General features: G+C 45.2%; 1 protein-coding gene across 2 annotated transcripts in view; it reads left to right on the top strand.

The window, feature by feature from the left end:
* Positions 1-792: 792 nt before the first annotated feature.
* TSPAN5 (tetraspanin 5) overlaps positions 793-21,949 on the top strand; it is a 73,152-nt gene continuing 51,995 nt past the window's right edge. The window contains exon 1 of one of the 2 annotated variants that reach the window (XM_032186030.1): positions 793-998. In XM_032186030.1, the coding sequence (XP_032041921.1) occupies positions 918-998 (81 nt within the window). In that variant the 5' untranslated portion in view covers positions 793-917. Of the gene's footprint in view, positions 999-1,625; positions 1,684-21,949 lie in introns of those variants that run through there. The other variant, XM_032186032.1, reaches the window with a different exon arrangement.

The following is a 21,949-nucleotide window of genomic DNA, read 5'->3' on the forward strand; positions in this document are numbered from 1 at the left end:
TCTAAGCGACACAACGCTGCGGTGGTTACGTTAAATATAAACGTGTTAAATGTAAACGTGTTAAACGTAAATACATTAAGTATGTTAAGTAGGAATGTGTTAAATATAAATATGTTAAACATGAATTCAGTGCCCATTTTGCCGAGGGATGCGTATCGGGGCTGTATGAAGCGGAATAAACCCGCACTTTTGACAAAACCCCTCAGCTCCCCCCCCAAACCCCGGCCGCCATTTCAGACCCGCCCCCCCCACGCCTCGCAGCCCCCTCGGGGCCGCGCACCCCGGGGCAGCCGGCGGGGCCGCCGCGAGGCCTGATTGGCGGCGCGCGCTGTCAATCACCCCCGGGAGCCCGCCCCCTCGCGTTCCCCCCCCCCAGCTCCGTTCTCCAGCCCCCTCAAAATGGCGCGGGGCGGGGCCGGCGCGGCGGCCGTTGGCGCTGCGGGGGCGGCGAACGGGAGGGCGGCGGGCGGCGGCTGCGGGAGGGCAGCGCCGAGCCCCCCGCGCCTCTGCCCGGGCGCCTCCCGGCGGCTTCCCCCCTGCTCCCCGCCGGGGCCTCCTCCTCCATGCGGGAGAGGAGGAGGAGGAGGAGGAGGAGAAGGAGAGGGAGGAGGAGGGAGCTGCTCGCCGGCCATCCCCGGCGCCCGGCGAGTCGGAGCCGAGCCGCCGCGCTGCTCCTGCCGCATCTCCCCGCGGCGCGCAGCCGGCGCTGAGCCCTCTCTCCTTTCCCTTATCTCTCTATTTTTTTTTTTGTAAATTTTATTATTTTTTAATTTTTATTTTTTAATTTTTATTTTTTATTTTTTATTTTTTATCATCATTTTTAAAAATTTTTCATTCTAATTTTTCCGCACCCTCCCCTTCTTCTGGTTCTCTCCCCCTCCCCGGCCGCCAGCAAAGTGTCTTCATGAGCCCAGAGGATGTCCGGGAAGCACTACAAGGGGCCTGAAGTCAGTTGTTGCATCAAATATTTCATCTTCGGCTTCAATGTCATTTTCTGGGTAAGCGGCCGGGCTCCTCTCCCTCCTCCTCCTCCTCCTCCTCCCGGGGGGACGTGTCCTGACACATCGTGACATTTGGCCTCGAGGATGGGGCTGGGGATGGGGTGTCCCCCTCCTTTTTCCCTTTTTTTCCCTTTTTTTCCCTTTTCCCTCCTCTTTTCCCTTCCCTTCCCCTGCCAAGTGCGGCCGCTGCATTCCTGCGCCTGCCGGGGCTGCTTGCTCCCCTGCCCCGCCGAGCCTCCTAATTGCTTTTGTTGTGGGTGCCAAGAGCTTATTATCCTTAAAACGATAATAATTTGATTTTTCATCCCCCCATCCCCATTTAGACCGGTTTGTGGTGGGGGAGGGCTCAGCCAAACGCATGGGCCTGGAGCGGGGATCGAGCTGTGTTGTCTGCATGGTGATGTGTTAGTAGGGAAAAATAAATCGTGGCTCAAGTTCTCCCAACAAACAGGGGAAGGGTTACACAACGCCGGGGCTGTGCATGGATCCAATCGCTCTGTGGCCATGCTTGGGGTGTCAGCGGGGCTCCTGGCCACGGTGCTCGGTCCTCTGCCAAGGAGAGGGCACCGAGCCGTGTGGTGAAGCGTCACGGGGGTACGGTGGTATTTCTAGCATCTTCTCGGTGTGACGGGCTTGAAAGAGGAGCAGCTGGGTCTGGATGTGCAAGCAGTCGGGTTTGGAGGTGTGTTGTTCCGAATTTTGTGCTGAGGGGTGAAGTGTTTGCACAGGAGCGCTGCATGGAGTAGGAAAGTTGGGTGAAGGCTTGTAGACGCACCTCTTCTCATGAGATGCTCCATTTAGCGATGGCAAACGTGCACAAACCCGAGTAGGGTGAATGTGTTCCTAAGGAACTCTGAAAGTGAGATGGGCACCTACTTCATACGTTGTCTTTTTTGGACCATAAAGGTGTCTTGGCTCACCCCCTACCACCACCTTCTTAAAGATGAAGGTGAGGAGTAATGGAGGAGAGAAGCCTCCTTGCTAATGCTAAGCTTGTGGTCGCCACTGTGGTGAGAACAGAGGAAGGCGCTCGGCGAAGAAGTGCTTGTAGCTAACGTTTTGTCTGTGTTCCTGGAAAGTAAAGGCGCCTGGGGAGGATGTTTTGGAAGAACGGGACTTTTGATATTAATCACGCTTTTACAGTGAAATGCCTTTCCTTAACCGAGAAGTACATTGGTAGAGTGAAATTGACTGGGGTTGCATGCCTGTATGTCAAAGTGCACTTGGCCTAAGAAACAAGCCTGCGGTGACGACTCCTTCCAAAGCACTATTCTGACCCTACAGTAGCTGCTTTTATTATTTGATCAAGTTTTAGCGGTTCAGTTTGTCATGGGTCTCTTTTGCTCGTCTGTTTTTTCTGTTTTGATTCCCATGGGCGCACACTGCTGTGAACACAGATGTTTTACAGCAGGGAGCAGAGCCGTGTGAGGAACGCTGGTGTGGCACGTCCGTGGACTAACGGAGGGAAAATGCACATAAACGCGTTGTTATCTTGCTCCTTCAGGCGCTGTCAGCCCGTAAGAAGCTCCCTACCCTTTAATTTTGTTCCACTTATTCTCTGAAGGCTGACGTGCGGATGGTGGAAGTGGCACTTTGTGGATGTAGCTTCTGTGTGGTGGCAAGCCCTCATCTTGTGTGAGGGAATGGGTTAAAGGAGGTCTCGCTGGGCTGCGTGGCTTCATGCCGCCACAGCGGTAATCCAAAGACCTCAGCCTGTCGCCCTTGCCTGCAGGTTTAAAGTTTTTACTGAATTAATAGCAAAGTGCTCGATATTCTCCCACGAAGCCGGGCCAGAAAATCTGTAAACGAAAATTGGAGGCCTGGTTAGCTGTTCACAGACAGCGATAATCAAAAATAGCCGCTAATGTAGTCATTATAAATAGATTGAAATGATAAAGAGGTCGTCGTGACATGCCCGTGACACCCTCCAGGGATCTTTCAGGCGTTTAGATACGTAGAACACCTTTGTTAAAACTTCTCAAGCTTTCTTAAATGCTGGTTTTAACACAACCTTTAAATTTTTAATGTAAACAAATGGAAAATACCCTCTATTGTGCATCATAAAACAATGGACTAAAAATAAAGACAAGCGAGTTGGAAGACTAATGGTTTTGACAAGAAAATTGTCAGTGCCTTGAATAGAGGAATTTTATAGATCTGCTGAAATTATGTGGGGAATGATTGTACACGCTACTTAAACTGGAGATATTACAAAAAAAAAATGTTGGAGGCTTTATATGCTGTCAAATATAGGCAAAATAAATTATCGGGTCTTTTTCTCAGTTTTTTTGGTGTTGTGCTAGTCTGTTGTTCCTTTGCTTAAAAAACCACCACTGAATTGTTAGATTAATGAGTTTGGGAAGTCACACTCCGTATCTTTAGTTGTGGCTGAGGGTGACATGATGCTCATAAGGAGATAAGCTCTTAGTCTTGCCCCACCCCAGGCAGCGTGTTCTTGTCTCTGCGTTTCAGAAGAGGACACTATCCTCGGAGTTTATGTATAATTAATATTCTAGGTATACTTGTAGGCTTAATTCCTTCTTTGATATCCAGCATTGATGTTGGTAAATAGGCAGAAAGTGCTTGTTTGGAGAACTTTGAGATCGCAGTGCTCTCGTGGAAGTGCCAGCTTGGCGCTTGCCAAAGTCGTATTTAGGAACTGAGACCAAATAGGCACAAAGATGTCTAAATGGAAAGTCAGAATTCAATGTTGTGCTTCCCTTCTTGCTGCTTAGATGTCATTCTCCTTTGGTTGTTCGTTAGGGCACGTGCCTGCGCCTTACCTTGACCAGCATAATGCCTGCATGAAAGCACCACATGACGTTCGCTGCCTTTCCAGGCTGGTGGAACAGTCGGTGCTTTTCTGTGAGCCTTTATGTCTTTGTCTAGGTGAACCGTAGTCTATTCTGAACATCTCTAGGTAACAGAAAACAGTTTTATATGGTCAAAGCAAGCAAGCAAACAATACCAGCTCCCCTCCCCGCTCCCTATTTAGGCATCCATGTAGAACGATGTCAAAGGTATCATGCAAAAAGCGAAAGTAGGTCACCTTGCCTCCTGAAAGGCAGCGACCGTTTCCCCTTCTTACCCTTCTGCTTCTGCAAGGCACTTCTAAGCTGATTTCTAGTTCTGAGAAGTATTTTAAATTCCTATCTGTGTTTTACTGTGCTTGATTTAAAAAAAAAAATAGTAAATGTATGTAGTTTTCAACATGGAATCTCAATGTCAACTGGGGTCCGCTGGCCCTAGCCTAATAGGAAGGATGTACAGAAAGCACTGACACCTCAGACAGCAACCTATGCTTTATCTGATGATTCACTCTAAGTCATGAGATATGCTGTGATTATGATGCACCAGCATATTACGAGTCATAATTTGTGCTTTAAGTTGCTTGGCATCTGCTGGTTTTGATGGTATCCATATGGGAGTCTAAATAGTCTTCTGAATTACAAGGAGACAGCAAAAAGGAAATGGAATAAGGTTATGTGAGAAGTGTTGGAGAAGGACGCTGACCTTTGAGGGACAACAAATAGACTGTTTATTAAATTCTGTACAATGCTGATAGTTCATTTTCGAAGGGACAGAAGATCGTTTTCTCATGCTTGCTGGTTTTCAGATGTCCATTAAGGAAGTTTTGGTTTTGTAACTTTTCCTTGCCCCCTTGGTTTAAAAAAAAAATCCGTGCAAGACTTGTTCCAAGCAATCTTCAAATGCATTCTGCAGCATTTGATCTTGTGGTCAACTTCTAGTCTTTGATTTCAATGTACTTCAATTCACCTTATTGGAACCATCGAGTGCAGCTGACATACTTGCACTAAAAAGATGAATTTAGTAAATGTATTTGCCAGTTTCCCACCTTGATCAGCACATCCCAGTAAGCTTCACCTGGTAGCACAGCTGTCTCAGAGCATCAAGAATACATTTTGAATCTTCAGTGTCCCAATCAGAGGAAAGCTGATGCATGTGAACAGCATCCTGCGTATGGGCAGCGAGTGAAGGAGCTCATCAATATTTGTGTATACAAATAGCTGGTGTCATTGGTCCTGCTCAGGTCTTTGCGTTGCATGATGATAGTGTTTTCCTTCTAAAGGCAGTAGATCCATGTTCCATTAAGACTGAATTGGAAAGTAAATATGCTACCTCAATTCAATAAGATGGCCTTTTTGTGGTAGACTCTTACTAGTATATTTATCATAAGTAAGTGCATACTCTGCTACTCCATATCATGCAAAGGCACACAGGGAAAAGCAAGTACCAGCTATGCTGTGGAAGAAAATGGGTTTTGTGTCCCCCTCCCAAAAAGGAAAACGTGTTTTTGGAAAAATAGACAAAACAAATAAACAAAATAACACATCAGGTAGCGCAATAGACGTAGGGGTAATTTTCAAATGGATTTTTTTTTTTCCCTACACAGGAAGCAGAAGAGAAGTGTCTGACGTTTTTATTCCTGTCCTCTCCAGTGGAGAGGAGTTTTAAAGTACATAATCTTTTCTTAAACGCTCTCGGACCTGGTTCCATAGATTACAGTAATCCCAAAGTACTTTTTCTCAAACTTTATTTTATTTATCCGTTAAACTCTGGAAGATGAAACAGTGATTAGTGGGGGGATTAGAAACTTGAGGTTACAGTTAGTGAAACAGCACTTTCAGGGTACTTTCTCTCAAGCCCCCTTGCTACAAATGGACTTTTTTGCAGATAAAGAATTATAAAATGCTTTTGACACTAAGGCCATTGCAGCTTATAAATTTGGAGCAAGAATCTGTTGTGTCGTTACATGCTTGGTACAGGTTCCTCAGCAGTTCATACTCCATTAACCAAGGGCAGGAACCTGTGAAGATTTGCTGTGAGCATTTACAGTATTACGTGGTGCTTTCAGCGAAGAGGGGAGGTGAGGAAATATTTTTGTCCCAAAGAAATCTCGTGACCTAATTCTGCCAGGTGGCGACTTCCAGTCTTGAACTACGATGCTACAGGACAGAGTCAGCTTTCGTACTTTGCATTGCCCAAAATATGCAGCGTGTTTCTCGAATGCATGGCTAGTAGCGTGTCGACAGGGCTGCCGGTAAAGGGAATTTGCTTTAACTCTTCTAAATACGTGGCTTTTTGATTAGCCAGCCTTTCATGTGACTTTGGAGTCTCGCACCATTTTCCTGCCTTTTTTCCCCGATTAAAACTTAGAAAATATTGTTGCAATACAGAAAAGGAATTAAACCCCAAAAGGTTGTGTTTTTATTTTTTTTTAACCAATGTACTGAATTGTGTGCAAGTCCAGCTTTACAGCGCAAGATTCAGGAAAACATAGATTGTTCTTCACTGGCTTGAAACCTAATTTATTTCTTTTCCATTGTGCTGTTGTGTGAGTTTGGAAAACATCCCATTTCTTGTGATTCTGCTGCTGCTCGTGCCAAAAAGATATCCTCCCTCTTGGCTCGTTGCGGATGTTGATTTCCAGTGATTTCAGCAGGACTTTGTACAGGTAGAAGGGTCGGTTTGGGTGGATGTCCCCGTGGGCTGTGTGCCCTGGGTAAGGCACACAGAGATGTACAGCAGTTCCACCCTCCCCTTTCTGCTTGCATTTAAAAATGTCACTGACACATTGGGGTCTGCAGGCGAGGGTGCTTGATTTGTTACCAAACCCTGACTCAGTGTGATCTCATATAACCTCCAGATGGCCCGGCTTGTGGAGATGCTAAAAACATCCCGATCCCGCTCCGTTAGCTGTGTAAAACAAATGAGGCAAATGGCAGTAGCAGTATTTATCTTCATACACATCCATCTCCACCTTCAGCTGATGTTTCAACTTCCCAGTCGCTTTCCTCTGGACAGCATTTAGAATAAGCATTTCGGTGCACACAGAGGATCTTATGAATGAACTGTCAATTTCCCACAGAACTGGGAAAAATCAATATGCCTCTTCCCAGCCTTGAAAATCCCTCTGCTCCCAGTGAAGGCTCCATTACATCAAATAATATTGAAAATCATTTCAAGCCAAGTTCCTGATGTGTGGTGATGGAGGACTTTTATTCTTTTTCTTTGCAACAAGGCAAATAGATATTATGAAAACACTTTGTATACCTATTCTATTCCCGTTGCCATCTAGCTTTCTCAACAGCAAAAATAGACAAAAATGAGAGGATCACAGCATCTTTTTTTTAGTTGCAGCGCCTTGTTGAGCCTCTCTAGGTTCACGTGGGCCCACTTTTCAACCTTGCCCAGGTCCCTCTGGATGCCATCCCTTCCTTCTGGTATCGACTGCCCCACTCAGCTTGGTGCCATCTGCAAACTTGCTGAGGGCGCACTCGATCCCATACTTGTTTTGCTGGATCCAGTCTTAAGGAGTTAAAACCTGTACGTACACCATGACAGGCCCGGTAGTTTGCACCACCACGAGTGTGATACCACAAGGGTGCTTGTACGAATTCATCCCGCAGGGCTCTTCCTAGCATTCCCTTTGGTTTTGGTGTCCTGCCTTAAAAATCCTTCTGCTGGAGTGAGAGCTGGGGCACGACTGAGAGCTTCTCTCACCTGGGTCAGCTCCTGCTGGCTGGCTGTTTGGCTGCAAGAATGAGGTATGGGAGGATCTCCTCTCCTCCTCCGCCTGTACAGATCAATTTAAAGTGGTTATGCAGGCAGGGCCTGCCTCAGCTCTAGGTTAAGTGGTTTTGGACTGGAATGCACAGAGGCATTGGGCATGATGCTGTGTTAATAATTAGCTCAGTCCAGTGTCCACTGTTATGCAGGCATACGCAGTGCCTAGGGTGCTTGTCCAGCACGCCTCGAGCTTCTCTACCACTAAGATTTATTGTTGTTAACTCTTTTCTCCTAATTGCTTGTTGATGTTGGATAAAGAAAGAGGCAGCGAGGATCTACCAAGTTTGTTGTGATGGGAACTTAATCTGAACTGCAGTTTAAGCTCACAGCCCCATCATAGACTTCTCTGGTTTCTTTCCCTTCCCATAAACATTATTCCAAACACCATGCCGCTCTGTAACAAGGCACTTCACTGGAGTGGGCTCCTGGACGGGGTGGCAAATGATCTGCTCTCCGAAGAGCGGGGAGTGTTAATCATGATGATCCATTTCCAAGGGTCCTTTTTGATGGCTTCATTGCAAACGAAGGTCAGTAAGCATTTGGTGGTAGGAAACGCATCTCCATGTAGTGAGCAGGTAGCAGGATGGATATATACATATGCACACATACTTTATATAAATGGAGAGGGAGAATAACACTGTTTATGTATCTATATATATATAGGGAGGAAAAAAAAGGGGGGGGGGATCTTGGCTTGCAAGCAGAAGTTTATTGACCTGTGTGCCTGAAGGCAGGACTTGTAGGGTCTGGAAACCCATCTAACTGCTGGTATAGGTGATGCAATTTTTTTTTCTACGCTAGTAACTAGTGTGTTTGACTTCAGGACATAAACAGTTACATTTTTATGTAGTTCACTGTAGCCACTGTAGCTTTTGCCTCTGACTTTCCCTGTCCCAGAACTCTGTGGGTAGGTGGGGTTTCCAGTAGACTTACCATCCAGTATTTCCTAGGTATTTTAAACGTCATGCCTAGTAAATGACAGTGATGATATACTCAACTCTGCCACCGCTTGCAGTTTGCTTATTGATAGCAGCTGATTAATGCCTGTATAAATCACTAAGCCTCTTCTGAATACCTGATCTTTGCTATTTTTGCCCTCCTTTCAGCTTCTGCTCTCCTCCCGCTTGCTGTCAGAGGCTGTTCTCTCTGTTGCCTTCCCCAAGGTAGCCCTTTTTGTGGCTGGCTACCTGCCTGTGCCTGGTCTTACTCCCTTCTGGATCTGAAAGCCCTGCCGGGTTCTGGGCTCTGTTAGCCCACAGCAGCCCCTGCACGGTCACTGCACCGCTCTGAGAGGCCTTTGTACGGGCACAACTTGCTGGCTCTGCCACTTGGTCCAGCCAGCAATCCACAGGAAAGGGGCAAGGAGAAGTAACAAACAGCACCAGAGCTTTTTTGTTATTTTTTTCAAGTATTTTGAGAGTTGGTGTGGCTTTTTGATATCTATAGAGACCTGTCAGCTTCAGTGAGTAGTGTTTAATAATACGTATTTAGATCTTCTTGGCGTATGAGGGTCAGATTTTCATTTATTACTAAAGGCTGCCGTGTACCAATCTGGCAACGTACCCCGTCCTTAATATTGCTGCAGACTACATTTATTGAGCAGGGCAGAGCAATTTTGGTGCAGCTGTGGTGTCAATTTTTTTCTGCAAGTAAGCTGAGACTTGAGGTTTCAGGAGTTTGAAGGTGTTTATAAGCTGGAAGGGTGGGCTTGGATGTCTGTGTAAATGGTGGAGAGGAGAAACGTGTCGCTTTTTACAGAAAGAGCAGCTCACGTTCATAAAGCAAGGGGTATTTAACTTGGGGAATATCATCTAGAAGTCATGAGGTAGTCATATTCTGAGTAAAACCTGTCTTGTTCTCTATTCTGTCTCCGTGTTGCCTTCTGGGTAGCTATTTTTCTGCGGTTCCTGGTCTCACAGTGCTGCTTAGGGAGCTCTCTCGCATTATTTCCCTCTGTTTTGTTAATGGGACTTTCTTCTAGTTTAAAAACTCTCTAGCTTGGAGGGAAAAAAAAAAACACACACACACACAAAGAGGCAAACCAAAACAAACATGTGCATAAAGACGTTTCAGAATTCACGGCAAACAAACTGTGGATCAATTATTAAGTGCCTTCCCTTTCCCTCATCCACTTCCTGATGTAGTATTAATTTTGAATGAGCCCCCTGCATAGCTTGCCTTCATCCACTTAGGGTGTAGAGCACAAAGGCTTTCAGCACTGTAAATACTTGGGGCCTTGTTACAGGCTGCAGCGTAAGAGCGGTTCCTGTGGACTTCAATAGGAGTCACTTGGTGGCGGCTGCATAATGAGACCCTTGGTTTTCATGCAACGGCCGCGAAAGAAAGGAAAAGAGAGAGAGGAGGAGGAGATGAAGAAAGAGGGGAAAGGAGAAAGGGGGAGATGGGAAAGCCCAAAGAGGTCCCCGAACAAAACGCTGAAAAGACTGCCAAAAGAGCTGGAGCCGTTACTTCAGGCTGCTTAAGGAGCTAAGAGCTGGCAAAATGGGTAAGACGCTGCTCTAACCCAAAAACCCTGTGGGGAACAGTGGAGCCGATCAGCCATTGTTTCTGCTGGTTGTGTCTCAGAGTATCCCTTCTGACTGCTTTGACCTTCTAAATGAAAGCTTCCCCCCAATAACAAGAGCCACACGTGAGCTACTTGTAGCGCTGAGGGAATTTAGCTGCTGAAGCAGGCATCTGCCGCAGATAGTGATGGTGTTCTCCACTTCTAAAGCAGCGAGGTGCTCGCGTGAAAGAGCCTCGCACGTGCCCAACCACCACTTGGCGCTGGTTTCTGCAGGCTGTGATCTGCCCACCGGTCTAGACAGCAAGCTGGTCATGACTGCTTTTTGTAAGTAGCAATTCAGAGTACGGCATTGTGCACCGAGTCCTGCTTTTGCCTGGCATGCGTGGAATAGCAGCAGCTTCATGGTAAGCCTGGCCAGCAGAGCTGCTCACACCCATCTGTTAAGTACCACTACTTATGTGGTCTGCCATTAGCCACAGAAGAAATCACCACGTTTTATTAATGGCTTCTGAACTTTAACAACATCTTAGGCTAAAGGTAATGGCTTCTGCGTGAAATATGTGCCATTACTGCTAATGGTGTCTTACCGAGTGAGCCGGCGTGGCAGATAAAAAGAATTTCTGTAAACAAAGCATAAAAGTAGCCGTGTGTATAAATCACGGCTGAAAACCAGTTTATAGTTGAATGGAAACTGAGCACCTCAGACTAGTTTTGTTTATGCTTGAGGTGATTGATTGGGAAAGGGGAAAAAACAGCCTACCCAAATGTAGGACTTGGTCAATAATGAATTAAACTGCTACTGTTAGGTTGTCCAGTTGTTTGTGGCAGCACAGTATGAGTAGGTAGCTGGTCTGTGCTAACACCAATAGTTTCAATGCTTTAAAAAAAAAATAGAAAAAGAAAAGGAAAGCCAGCCTTCCAACTTGCATTTGAGAAAGACTTTAAAGAAATATAAAGCTGTTTCTTATTGATAGCTTAAAAAAAAAACAATAGGGCAAGATTAACATTCCCTCCTTTTAAACTGATCGTACCACCAAGGGAGATCAAGAACTTCTTTTAGCTGCTGCACTGAATCCTTAATCTGCTGGTGTCAGGCATCGTCAAATGTAACATTAACCTGCAGATCCCCAAATTGCTCCAAGGTTTTGGAGGAGATGTGCTGAGCCTTGCCTTTTGACTAGGCTAGGAGCAAGGGAGCTCCCTGGGGGAAAGGATCCCGCTCCTCTCTCTGGAGTGCGAAGAAACAATAAAGCAGTGCACTGACGACTCCGTTAAATAAGCTGCTGGGAAATTTTTAACCATAAGGAATTGAAAAAATGTTTCTTTGCAGATGAATTGTGTGGTCTGGATTTCTCTAAACTTCGTGTACGTTGACAACTTAAAAAAAGAAAAAAAAAGTGTACCAAGTATGTAAATACTAATGACCTGTGTTCTGAACGGTGAGAAAGACGTGATGAAAAGGCATCTTTCTGAATATTTAATTTCCAGCTGGGGTCCCGTGCAATTCAAAGGCAATTTGGAGGTTTTACGTTTTTGTTGGAGAGGGCGGTTTGAGATGGTGCCTTTGCCAGCAAAAACAGCTTGAGTTGGTGTGAGAGTGCAGAGTAAGATACGGCTTCATAAAGCAGCTGAGGGGCTGGCGAAGAGTGAGACAGGAGGAAAATGTGCCCGCTCAGGTGGGGATGGGGCCTCGGGGACTCACTAAGCCATTTTGCTGCTGAAACCACCGACTGGTTTAACTGCCTTGAGTTATAGCTGTGTGGTTTTACGTGAGCGCTGTTCATGTTAAACACTGACCCTGCAATTTGAGTATAATCGGTCATTTCTGCGGACAGCCCAACCTCTGAAAAAAAGCTGTGATAAACTGAACAATCACAGAATGGTTGGGGTCGGAAGGGACCTTAAAGACCCTCCAGTTCCAGCCCCCTGCCATGGGCAGGGACACCTCCCACCAGCCCAAATTGCCCAAAGCCCCATCCAGCCTGGCCCTGAGCACCTCCAGAGTTGGAGCACCCACAGCTTCTCTGGGCAGCCTGTGCCAGTGCCTCACCACCCTCAGAGTAAAGAATTTATTCTTAATATCTAATAAATCTACCCTCTTTCAGTTGAAAACCATTACCCCTTGTCCTGCTGCTACACTCCTTGATATACAACATGTTGTGCCTTGAAAACAGTTCACCCTAATTAGTTCCTAAGGCTGGAGATACGTTGCCATTTCCCTGTTGCTCTCAAGGTCTTGAACCGTGAAGCCTGAATTTAAGGATAACACCTTTGATCGGTCCCAGGCTGAGTTAGGAAAGCCTCAGCAGTGAAAGGTATGTTGAGACCTGAAAAGCTACGGTCACTGCAGAAGTTACTGGTCTGGAAACTAAGCTGTTAATAGAGATCCAGATACCTGGTCTGACCCAGTATGAGTTTGCCCGCAATGACATTTCCAGTGCACTTTACTGAAGTGGTTTTCTTTCTCCCTGGAGCTTTTGGGTGAATGTACAAGTGTCTAATACAAATCCGTCTTTCTGATTTAACCTGAGATAATGCTGGCAGTTTAGGCTTCATGGTGTCTGTAAGCTGTTATGAAATCTCAGAATGACTTCTCGGTGTTCAAAATGAGAACAGGGTGAGGTTATGAAAGTGCTGTTTGTGAAATGTTCATAGCAGCCTCTCATCATCAATAAAGAAACTGAGCGGAGGAAGTAATAGCTGAAGTTTCCAAGTGAGTACTGGGAGTCATTTTGTGTGCTTTATTAAAGATTGCTGTGAAATTTTCAAGCTTGTGCTACTTCAGTCAGAATATATAGAAGAAAGGAAACATCTGCATTCGGATATAGTTACAGTTATTAATCAATGAAGTTAATTAATGAAAATCTGCTTGGGGCTAGGTAGAGCAGTTGGTTTGAAGCTTTCATTGGGGATCTGCTGTGAGGAGTCCTAGTCAAGCTCCCCTTCTTCCCTCACCGTGCTCTACACTTACAATTAAGGTGAAAGCATTTCCTGATGCAAAAAGGAACTAAACCAAGGTGACATTATCAAGACATCCCTCAATGAACCTTTTTTTTAAATGTGACAGAGAATTTTCCAGTGATGGTGCTGGAACAGGCAAAATGTCCCTTCAGGTAAATATCTTTTGAAGAGTGGCCAGTGGTAGAAGCTTGGTGAAAAGCATTAGAACAAGGCTGGTAAGCAGTGATAATTCCTAGGGAATACGCTGCGAATCCTCAGCCTTTCACAGACAGAGCTAGGATGCTTGTATTTGGTATCCCTAGATTGACTTGAATTTGTGAATTTGTCTAGTTGCGCCTTGAATTTCTTCACTTTCTGAAATGCGTGACATCCAGTTATTATTTGTACCTTTTCCCTATTAATTTTGGCTGACTTTTGGGAGAGGTGGAGCTCCAACAAGCGTGTCATAAAGCATTCTGCAGTTTGGAGTCTATTAACTTGCCCGTTCCTCTGCCTAGCTCCTTTGAAACGGCAGTGGAAATCTTGCATCTGAAAAATGTAACTCGAAACACCTTTTCTCCCAGCCCTGACTTACCCGCGCAATACCGCTGAGAGAAGAATTTTGGATGCTTTCCTTTTCAGTAGTTCAGATGGTCGAATTACAAATGTTGGAGGCGTGTAAAGCCAAGTAAGTGTACCAATCCAAGGCAACTGCAGCTGGATGTCTCAGACCAAAAAGCCTGCTGCCGGGAAGAAGGGCGGTAAGTCCCCAGATGGTGACCTAGTTGGATCTTTACACAGCTCCAGTTGTTAGAAATTAACCATTTTCAGCCCAGGCCATGCTTAACAGCGAGGTAGGCAGTACCTGCTCTCATACCTTGGTAATAAACAGTTTTTCCCCTGGCAGTTTTTAATGTAGGACTGCAGTTGCCCCCAGTTCTTTCCCTTTTTTCATCCTCTTGTTGCCTTAACAGCTGACTGCAGAGGCAAAAGATGAACTTCAGATTTAAGCTAGCTTACTAGCCTTGGAAAAAATAAATAAGCTTGCAGGGTTCTAAGACTTTGTGTTTTCCTGAGAAATAATGAGTGCTGCTGAGCACCGTTGTTAAGTCCTTGTTCCCAGGTCTGTGGTCTGATCCCAGTGGGAACTGGATTTCCAGCTAAACAACTTTGTAATCTAAATTCCTGTTCCTATAGGAAGTCTTTACTTAAAAGTATAAGCCTGAGAAAACAGTTGGGTAGGTGTTCATCCAGGAATCCATTTTATTTGCTGCATGGAGACCTGTTTTTGAAGTACTTCAATGAAAACTTGGACAATGGAACAAAACACGTTAAGGCTTAGTGTTTAAAAGCACGTTGTTTAGTTTGGCTGGCAGGCTGTGGGTTTTTTTTAAGTTGGTTTTTTTTTTTTTCCTCCCTCTCCAATCCCACCTTTGGAGCTTGGTGTGTAGCTGTGCTCTGCATCGCGCCGGGCTCTCCAATACGATAGGTTCTGATGGATGAGAAACAAACCCGTGTGCTGCAAGCTGGATTTAATACTCGAGACGAGGTGTAATCCCAAAGTTGCAATTGCTAGGATATGTGGATCTGAGTAGCATTAACAAAATCCAGTGTAAGCAGTATGCTGTAGGATGTTATATATACATTTATTATTTTCTCCTGGTTCTGTTTTTCCACTTCTGCTCCACACCGGCACTGCTGAGGCACGCCGAAGAGGATGGCTTTTGCTCTTGCCAGCCAGAGTCTGTTTTTGCAGTGAGGGGTCCCTGCTGGGGAAATCTTTTCCTGCTATCTTTCTTCTCTCCGCAGGGCAGCGGGCATAAGGACTGCCCTCGTGTCTGCTCTGCTGACAGCCATGCCTTCTCTGCTGCTCTCTGCAGCAGCTGCTGCTCCTCAGCCTGGCTGAGAGAGCATAAATTAAAATACAGAGGTCTCCTGTGGCCACTCTTGGCTGACACTGCAATGGCAAATCAGACCTTCTACATCATTTTCACTTGACTTTCTTCCTTTTTTTTTTTTTTTCCTTGAGAATTTCCTCTGCATTTGTATCCGTCACTGTCTTCTGGCGCTGGGCTGAATAGGTGCAGCAATCCAGTCCCTCCAGATGGTTTATGTACTTGAGTGACTGAAGCAGTTCCTAGAGAAAAGAATTATCAACGTGGGTTTCAGAAGCTCAAATCTTCATTCTTTTTTTATAATGCCTGGAGAAAGAGGAGCTTTTTTTCTACTTTTTTTTTTTTTTCTTTTTTGGCTGCTGAAGATAGAGGGCAAATTTCTGTCCCCTTCTTCCCAGGGGGACACACAGAGCATCCGAAACAGCAGAGCCATTGGGTTGCTGATGTGTGCACGTAACCGAAGGCTCAGCAGTGAGCCGAGTGGTTTGGCTGATTGGGTCGTGTTTGCTTAAAGCTTGGTCTTACAGTGTTCATATAATGTTGGAAGGTCACAAAACCGACTCTGTAGACATCCTGACCAACCTGCGTGTGGGTTATTGGCAGCCGGTGGGCTTCTTTTTAGAAGTGTTTTTGCCCTGTGTACCCTTGCCATGCCAGATGCTCTTTGGTTTGTTTTTTTTTTTTGTGTGTCAGGGCAATTTCTTGTGGGTGATACATGAAGGGAATAACTCGATGACAACATTTTCCTGAACACTCTTTAATGAAGCAAAGCGTTGGCCATCAAATTATTATTCCTAAATAGTTATTTAGGCCTTAGCTGGACGAAGATAGACTTGTAGTGCTTAGAAAGCCTTACTTAAAGTCAGTGGCACTGCCTTTGTGCCCTGCAGAAAGAGTCCTCCTTTTAGGTTAGAGGACAAAGAACTAGGTAAAACTTTCAAAAGTAGCATAAGCCATGGCTGTCATCAAAAGGGACTTCAGATTGATGGAAGCTGATAAGAATTTCTCATGCACAACACACTGAATCCATGCTGAGTGTTAATCATAGGCTTCTCAATCATGCAAGAGCTCTTTGAAAACTTCCCCAGTTTTTAATTTTTTCCTTTGCAGCAGTTATGGAAGCTGGGTAAGCACGTGGTAAGATTTGGAAATTGCTGTTCTGCCTACCAATTTGACTTAACAGGAACCAAATGCCATTAGTACCTTCATAATCAGATTTATTTTAATGTCTTTGAACAAAATACCTCTGGAATCAACTGCTGAGCGCTCTAACTGCTTCCTTGCTGCTTAATCAAACAGTGGCCGTGCCAGGCAGCCTGCTGATGGGGTAGCTGCTTCTTGGGGCTTGGTTTCCATCCCCCCCCGTGTGTTTGGGTAGCAGGAACATCTTCAGTGATGCCTAATGCAGGTGTCTGCAGCACTCAGGTGCATGCAAAAAGAGCTTGAGCATCTACATTTCTTTATTTAGCTGTCGTATGTGGTGCCAGTGATGGTAGAGGGTCAGAAAGTCCTGTTTTTTTTTAAACTTGGCACTGAGATGAATAGTTTCTCAAGACAGGAGAAAAATGCTCCTTTTTTCTACACCTAGTCCATTGGGTAAGCTGTGTAATAATAATAAAAGTGGTAAGTGGAGGAGGAGGGTGAAGAAAAAATCCTTCCCAGTACCTTCTTGAGTCTTTGGCTGTGCACAAATGAAATGCTCTTGCACGTCTTCTGGTAAATTATTATTTTTTTTTATCAGTAACCAGTGGTCAGAGTGGAACTGCCCTGCTGTGAGGTTAGGCAGGGAGGGCTGCCATGGAGCTGGTGACTTCAGGATCAAGCTGTGACTGTTTCCTCGTGTCTATTTCTCCTAATCTGGAAGCGATGAACAAATGCTGGTAATTCAAATAACTCACCTGAATGAATACATAGGTTATTCCATTTTGTCATCCTTAATAATACACTGCATTGTGAAAGCCTAAAAATAAAACACGAAGCTTAGAACCTTTTTTATCCACATTTGTGTGGCATTAAGATTTCATTTTCTTTTTTTTTCTTCTTTTAACAATTGATTTTGTATGTAGCTTCGGAGAGGGAAGGAGCAGGATTGGGGCTTGCTGATGCTGCTCCTTTTATCATGCTGATCAGGCTACCGAGAGTTACCTTGGCAGAGAGGCGAGAGGACAACATTGTGCAAGTAAACAGTTACATGAAAACAAGCACCATGTAAATGTTTTCATTTTTTTTTTCTTCAGGACACTTAGTGCTGTTTGCTGGTGCCAGATAAATAGTCGTGCAAGCTTGACATCCTGCATCTCTGTGTCACGTAGAGCAGGATGAGTGATAGAGGAAGTGTCCATGCAGCATCCTTGCTGAGGAGCAGAGGCAGGGTACGTCTGTAGTCCCTCGTAGCTCTTTCCTGATATAACCCTGCCCCAGCTGCTACGAGCCGTGCCACGTCCCTGAGGTGAACTTGTCAGCGAGCTTTTGGGTTGAGTCACTTAGTCCAAGTATAAATCTGATGAATATTGTGGTAGAAAAAGCCTTATGGGTGGTGAGACACCCAAAAAGGTTGCTGAGGAGTCATGAATTTAGTTGTAGGAATTGTAGCATTCCTGTCAGCTGATGCTGCTCACTTCTTTTTTGGTTCTGGAGTTGTATCATCCTCGAATGCATTTTTGTGAACCAGTTTTGCTGGACTTTCGGGAAGGTTCAGAAGATTGGCTTTTGTGTAAAGGTCCTTCCTGTCCTTCCCTGGCTGATCAAATACATAACATTTCCCTGAACTTTTGACATACCTTTGTTTGTGTTATCTTTTGAAGGTGAGGAAGAGCAGCAGCAAATCTGCATCCTCTTTCTATGTAACGCCGTATCTAACAAAACAGATGTCAGGAGGTCGTGAGGGCACCAACCTTTGATGTTCATGCTATGTCTCTTTTGCAGGCTAGAAAATCGAGAGCAGAATCAATACCTGAAGTACGTGGTGGCCTGCACTTGCCCACTGTCACACTACGATCTGCAAAGGCTGTAGGTGTGATACAAGCAGCTTTCTTTTCCTGGCTGTATTAATTCTGCCCCCAGTTGTGACCGGAGTGCTTTTGTTACAGCTTGCTGTCTAATACGAGCTGGAGAGACTCTGTTAGCAGTAGCTCAGTGTCGGAGAGGGAGTGCATAACTGTAGTGTAGAATTCATTAATCTGTAAAATGATACTGGTATGATCCAGCTCACATTTTTTAGACTCGCTGGCATGGGCCTTCCACAACATAGGATGCTTTGTTCATTGTGTATTGTGCGAGGAGATTGCTATGCTTTCAGGCAGGCCTACTGTGAGATTTTGATTTTTCCTGATGCTTTATTTTGGTTAGTGGTACTAGCCTGTGTTGCCTGTGGGTACTAGTGCAGGTGTTATAAATAATAAATAAATGTGCTTCGCTTTCTGACCTAAGCCTACTCTTGTAGTGTCATTCCAAGTGTAATAATGAAGAGTGAATTATTAAAAAAAAAAAAAAAAACCTTGCTTGTGCTTGAGCAGCTTGGTTTTCTTCTCTGAAATAAGAATTCCCTTGAAGTCAAGGGGATTTGGATTTTTTTTCTTTTCTTTTTAAGAAAGAAAAGGGCACACCAGTGTTTTTTTTTTTTCTGAGCCTGACCTGCTCACCCTTCCCTGGACCCTGTCCATTTCTCAAGGAAACCTGGGAAACAACCGCTTATGCATTACCTTCAGGACACTGAAAAGCATTGTTCAAAAGGGTCGTTCTCTCTGTTCTGTTTCCTCAACATCCTCTTGCAGTGAGGCTTAGCTTGGTCTGCGTGTTAAGAAGCCAGTTACTCCGCCTGGAGCTCTCCTGCAGGCCATAAATTGATCAGAGTGGAAGCCTGCCTAGTGTTTGGTAAGGTTTTGGCCTGGAACAGTAGGTTTTGCTCTGGCGTGACTCGCAGTTGGCAATGCTTTGCTCGGAGTTTGGTAGGCGTTGTGGGTCTGTCTGGTTAGAATACACTTGAGTTTTTTGTCTTTGCATTAAATCAACGCGTATTTGCACGCTGTAACTGAAGCTCTTCCTTGCTAGTCTTGCATGTATTCCTAAAAAGCAGTGTGCTTAGGGATGCCCGTGGAAAAATAAAGCTTAGTTTTGAGCGGTTATGGGAAAACTAATCCTGTGCTCCAAAATAGGAGTTGTGAATTCTGCGCTTCATTGAGCGAAATATGACTGGTGTGTCCTACTTTATTTGCACATTTAACATACAAGATACTTTTTGTCCTTTTTTTTTTTTTTCCCTTGTTTCCTAGGAAACAAATGCCCTGGTATAGTAGAGAACAGCTATTGTATGGAGGCTGCTGCCTGTCTGAAGCATTGTTCTTCTGTGGGTGGAAGGCTTTAAAGGGGAAAGAGCTGGAGTTTTCCTCAACATTTATTGACCAGAATAGCACAAGGGTGCGTTTCGCACTGCTGTGCTACACCCTGATGTATTTATATTTTCTTTGGTAGTGGTATCTGTGTCGTAATAGCTTCCCTAGCGAAACTAGTATGGCTGCTCCTGGTCAAGGCAAACCAAAGAAACAGATTGAGTAACTAATAATTGTTTGTCTCAGTCGTCCTCACGGAGCACTGTGCTGATGCATATTCATACAAGTGCTTAGTTTGAATTACCCAGAATGGCAACAGAAATGCAGAATTTGGGGTGTGAGTGGAGTTCTGGAAATGGTATTTATGGTAGTGGAGCCTCTTAGAAAGACGAGCATAAGGGGATGTGGTAGGGAATGGAGTTTGTTTTGTTATTGCTTTTGGGGTTGGAATCCAGCAGAGCTAATTCTTTAACCAGATTTGTCAGCTGTACGTGTACTGCTGCTGAGTGGCAGTAGCGTGCTCACTGCCTTCCCCAGGGGTTATATCTTCCAAAAGTCTAAACACCTTTTTGATAATAAAATGCACGGAAAGCGTATATAAGACTTTGACAATATTATGGAAGATTTTAAGATAAAAACATAAAGTTCTGCAATAACCGGGCTGTGTAGTAAGACTGTGCAAGAACTGGGGGTGAAGGGAAAGCGAAGCGGGGTGGCAGAGCAAAGACCCAGCCGAGTGCATCCCAGTGTGGAGCTGCATCTACCTGGCCGTGGCAAGGCCTGGTAGACCACCAAGAGCCTGGGGAGAGCTCCTCTGAGCCCTGCCAAGAGGGGGATTTGCCCTTCTGTAGCTGCTGCCTCATCTATGACTGGCGATTGCAGCTGCAGAGTTAAAAAGTGGTGAACCACAGAGCTCAGCCCTGCACTGAGAGAGTGCACTCACAGCTGGGGGAAGGTCGCTGTTGGCAGTATGTGCGACCCGAGGCCCTGTTCCTGTGCCCTGGTGGCATTCTGACCACTTCTGTATTTCACTCCAGGCGCTTAAGCACATTCTTAAATCTTATTCCCAAGTTTTCCTATTTAGTTTTGGGGAAGCAGCAGTATGGTCATCGCCATGGTGTCTTACAAGGCCAAGATGTTCAAAGTGAGCAGTTTTGGAAGTTTCCTATGACAGAACATCTTTTGTGAAGGAAACGAGGATTTCTCTGAAGCAAAAGCTCTTCATGGGGGAGCAAGGGGTGGGGTTGGGTTCCGTGTGGTAAGTTTTGCAGATGTGTTGTGGTGAGAGCTCCCCACGTGGTCATGTTGCTTTATCAAGTGGTTTTACCTCATGGAAAGAAAACAGGTTACCCACTTTGCTCTGGATGCTCAACACCACCATCAACTGCTGTTCGTGAGTACCTGTGTCTACTTCTTGACCAAAAAGATGGCTGAATGCTAGCAATAAAAAGGATTTCAAGTCTTTGAGCTCTTTCACATGTGAACTTCTCTGTGTTGAGACGTTATTGAGACACCGTATGGATAGACTGTCTTATGCCATTGCACCTCTTCACAGGGTACCAGCAAACGTGGTCGAATTGAAAACAAATTTGAAGACACAAGGGTTATTTTTGGAATTCCTTTAAGTGGCTGATCCAGGTTTTTGTAAAAGCAGCTGCACTCGATGTGATGTTGACCTCTCATGAGAGCTGTGTGCCGGTGGAACTTGTGATGTTGTTGGCTGATGCCGTGCACATCAAATAAAGCTTTCTCAACAGCTAGACAAACAACTGTAGGTTTCAACACAACGTTAAGAAGTTCCTGGTTCTCACACAGTCATGACATCCAAAGGAGTTTTTCAGCCTAAAGGACTGAAGAGAGGGAGAGAAAAAGCAGAACTGTTTGTCAGAACTCTTTTAAATAGCAAAACAAAACGAGCTGATATGACCCAAGCCAGTTAGCTGCTGCTGAACTGTCCCTTTGCATGGTAAATACCCAGCAAGTGAGTGAATAAACAGTCATGAGAAGCTGCTGATGAGCTTGCTGTTCCCCAGGGGTTGTTGGAGAGTACTGGGGAGAGCTCTGTGCCTTGACTGCTCGTGGGTGCATCGACTAAAACAGCGAAAATGGAGAGGCCAGGCATGTGTGTCCTGCTGTTCCAGCCAGGATAAGTTAAAGCCTTTGAGCAGTGACCGTGGCAAACTCTGCAGCATGCCACACGAACAATGAGAGTCTCTGTCCCATAGGTACTTTAGTTAACACTGGTGCGAGACATTCTCTTTTAAAATGCTTAATGCCCTTCCCTGCCTCAAATCCCGTGCTCGCTTCTATTGTCTGTCTTCTCAAAAATGACCAGAGGAGATGGAAGGAGACCGTGACAATTGTAAATAGGCTGTCACTTCTGTCTGCACATTAACATGCCCATCTGTTGGATCTTCAAGGCTTTATGTCTTGATTTCATTTACTCGATGTGGCTTTTCTTTTATTAATAGTACATGCAGTGCACATCCACCGCTGCTCTCAGAGCGTTTGTATGCGGGTATAAAAACTCCATAGTTTAGTTTATTTGAGGTGCTTGTGTAAAGCAGCATTCGATTGTGTACGTGGACACAAAGCCCAGGCACTCCGCTGTGGAACAACCCAAAGTGGCACTTAGAGTGAGACCTGTGCCGTGGTGGGAAATACGCA

The sequence above is a fragment of the Aythya fuligula genome, chromosome 4 (assembly GCF_009819795.1).
Source record: "Aythya fuligula isolate bAytFul2 chromosome 4, bAytFul2.pri, whole genome shotgun sequence".
NCBI classification, from domain to species: domain Eukaryota; kingdom Metazoa; phylum Chordata; class Aves; order Anseriformes; family Anatidae; genus Aythya; species Aythya fuligula.